The sequence below is a fragment of the Alligator sinensis genome, unplaced genomic scaffold (genome assembly GCF_000455745.1).
Source record: "Alligator sinensis unplaced genomic scaffold, ASM45574v1 scaffold1112_1, whole genome shotgun sequence".
Lineage (NCBI taxonomy): Eukaryota > Metazoa > Chordata > Crocodylia > Alligatoridae > Alligator > Alligator sinensis.
The window spans coordinates 19,253-21,635 of NW_005842327.1; the positions used below are offsets into that span (position 1 = coordinate 19,253).

A 2,383-nucleotide genomic window follows, 5' to 3' on the forward strand; every position below is an offset into this window, starting at 1 on the left:
TTGAAATCAGGAGGAGAAAAAAAAATTGAAGGTTATACTATCTTTGGAATCTTGCCTATTATTAATCATTTTCTCATGTAGTCTTTTTGAACTTGATAAGTTGCTATACCTGAAAATTTTAGCAGCTGGCATCAGGGAGGCAGAGAAATTCATACCAAATGTATTAGAGAGTTAAAACAAGGTAAGGGAGAGTACATTTTATTAACATGTGCGAAGGCTAGCTGAGGAAATTTATTTTGAGTTATGAATAATGCATTCATCTTTAATGAACCAACTGTTGGTTTTAACAAACATTTGTATTAATTTATTTTTCCAGGTTGCAGACTGCAGAACAGATGTGGGAAGATGTTGGCTGTGGACACGGGGCTTGTGGAGGAGTGGTTATCAGAGTTCAAGGTAATATATTATTTGAGTATTAGAGTTTCAGCAATGGAACTGACTTGTTATCAGAGCCTCATGCAACAGGAATTTGAAACAGGTTTGCATACACTTGAAATCCATTTATGATGGAATACTATAGACTGGGGGTGATCAGACTCCAGCATGTGCACCAGATCTAGCACTTTATCTGGTCTGCAGAGTTCCCCATGGGTCTGTGGGAAGATTTGCAGGCTGTGACTCTGCATGTTAAGTCTGGCACATGGGATGGTACAGAGCTCCCAGTGCAGGGTTGAGTGGAGGTGGTACAGGGCCCAATCTCAGCACAAGGAGCCTGGAAGAGGTGGCATGGGCTCTAGAGCTCCTGATTCTGGTGCATGGGAGGGACCCTAATCCTGGCACATGGAGTCCCTTGTTTCAAAGTAGGAAAGGTAGTGTTCCCTGGTGGATAGAGCACTGATCAGGGGTGGAGTGGGGTGGGGGGAGCAATTGCACCCCCCTCACATCATATATCAGAGTGATGTCTACAGACTGTGTAGCCTCTGCCCCCTGGCTAGTGGGGGAGACCTGGGGTGGAGCTGGGTAGGGAGCAAGCACAGAAGCGCAGGGATCAACCCAACACCCTGGGCAGCTGCACTTTGCTCACCCTGGCTAGAGTGTGGCAGGAGACATGTACCTGTCCCCACTGCCTGTTTTCTCCTTGTGCCCCCTCCCTGGCACCCCAGCATACTGGGTGTGCCCAGCTGACCTGGGCACTTCATCCCTGCCTCACACCCATCTACCCCATGGTCTGAGCTCAGTTCTTGCTGCCTGGACTCCACAAAGGACCCAGGTATCCAGGGGAAAGGGAGCTGCCGACATGTCTCCAGCTCCATCCTGAGCAGCATCCAGTCCCTGTGGAGCAGCTTAAGCTGGAGGTGGGTGTGATGTGGATCAAGGTTGGGGGGCACTGAGAGGCAGAGGGGCACAGTTGCAGCCACCCCTGCAGTGCTGATTGCAGCTGCCACATCCTTCTTTCAAAATCCCAGATCTGCCTAAGGCAGGGACTAAAACATAATCTGAGCTCTTTCCCGGGCAACTTGGTTAAATTGCATAAGTAACCACTCTGTCTCTGATCCTTCATTTGTAAATTGTGATTTATTTATTTTTTTTGCTCAGTTCTGGGTAAGAAGCATTCTGTAACAAGCTGGGACAGGCTGAGTTAGATGCAATGGTTCTGAGATGTCTTTTAAACTACTGGAAATCTAATCTTGGCTTTTGTAAGCTTTGGCAATCAGTTGCTAGAGAAACAGTGAAATACAGGCCCAAATGACCCACATCTGTTGCCTCTCATCAGAGTAGTAGAATATCTGTAGCTTGTTTGGCTACAAGTGGATAAAATGGCATTAGCTGCTTGCAGACAGACTTTGAAGACAAAGCTATGTTGTATTTTGTATATACACATATTCTGCTTACTTTAATTTCAGGATTGTAATTCTGTTTTTTGGTTTGCTTAAAACATTGTTCAGGGTGGGCGAACCTCTGATTGGTGGCCTTTAGCTAAATCTTCTATCCAACTTTAATTAGTTTTTCCATGAAACTGTGGAATGAACAACGAAATGTAGGTTCTAATGCGTCTTCCAGCAGTTTGATTTGTGTTTTAAATGTATTGTGACTTCATTAAATTGCAGAGATGGTGAAATGTTATTTTTCATAGATATTTTTCTTTTATAATGGCAAAACAGTTGTTATTATAGTGAAAAAAAAGTCACCTGATTTATCTATTTGTACCAGAAATGTCGCCTTTTTTTTAATGTGCTGCCACAACAAAAAATATTTTATTTTAGACGCTGCCAGAAGCATCGATAGCTAGCTATGCTACAAATTTGAAAGATAAGAGTTCTCTGGTCTCATCTTTATACAGAGTTATTCAGGAACCACAGAGTGAGGTAAGTATGCAGTTCTCTCAAATCATAATCTGATATGGTAGTAGAAGGGGGGGGGAACCACCCCCCCCCCCCCCCCC

General features: G+C 44.3%; 1 protein-coding gene across 4 annotated transcripts in view; it reads left to right on the top strand.

Moving 5' to 3' along the window:
* The first annotated feature begins 317 nt into the window (after positions 1 to 317).
* Positions 318 to 2,383, top strand: part of FAM126A (family with sequence similarity 126 member A) — a 40,764-nt gene continuing 38,698 nt past the window's right edge. For all 4 annotated transcript variants that reach the window (XM_006028584.3, XM_025210014.1, XM_025210017.1 and 1 more), the window contains exons 1-2: positions 318 to 396; positions 2,205 to 2,306. In XM_006028584.3, the coding sequence (XP_006028646.1) occupies positions 346 to 396; positions 2,205 to 2,306 (153 nt within the window). In that variant the 5' untranslated portion in view covers positions 318 to 345. The remainder of the gene's footprint in view (positions 397 to 2,204; positions 2,307 to 2,383) is intronic.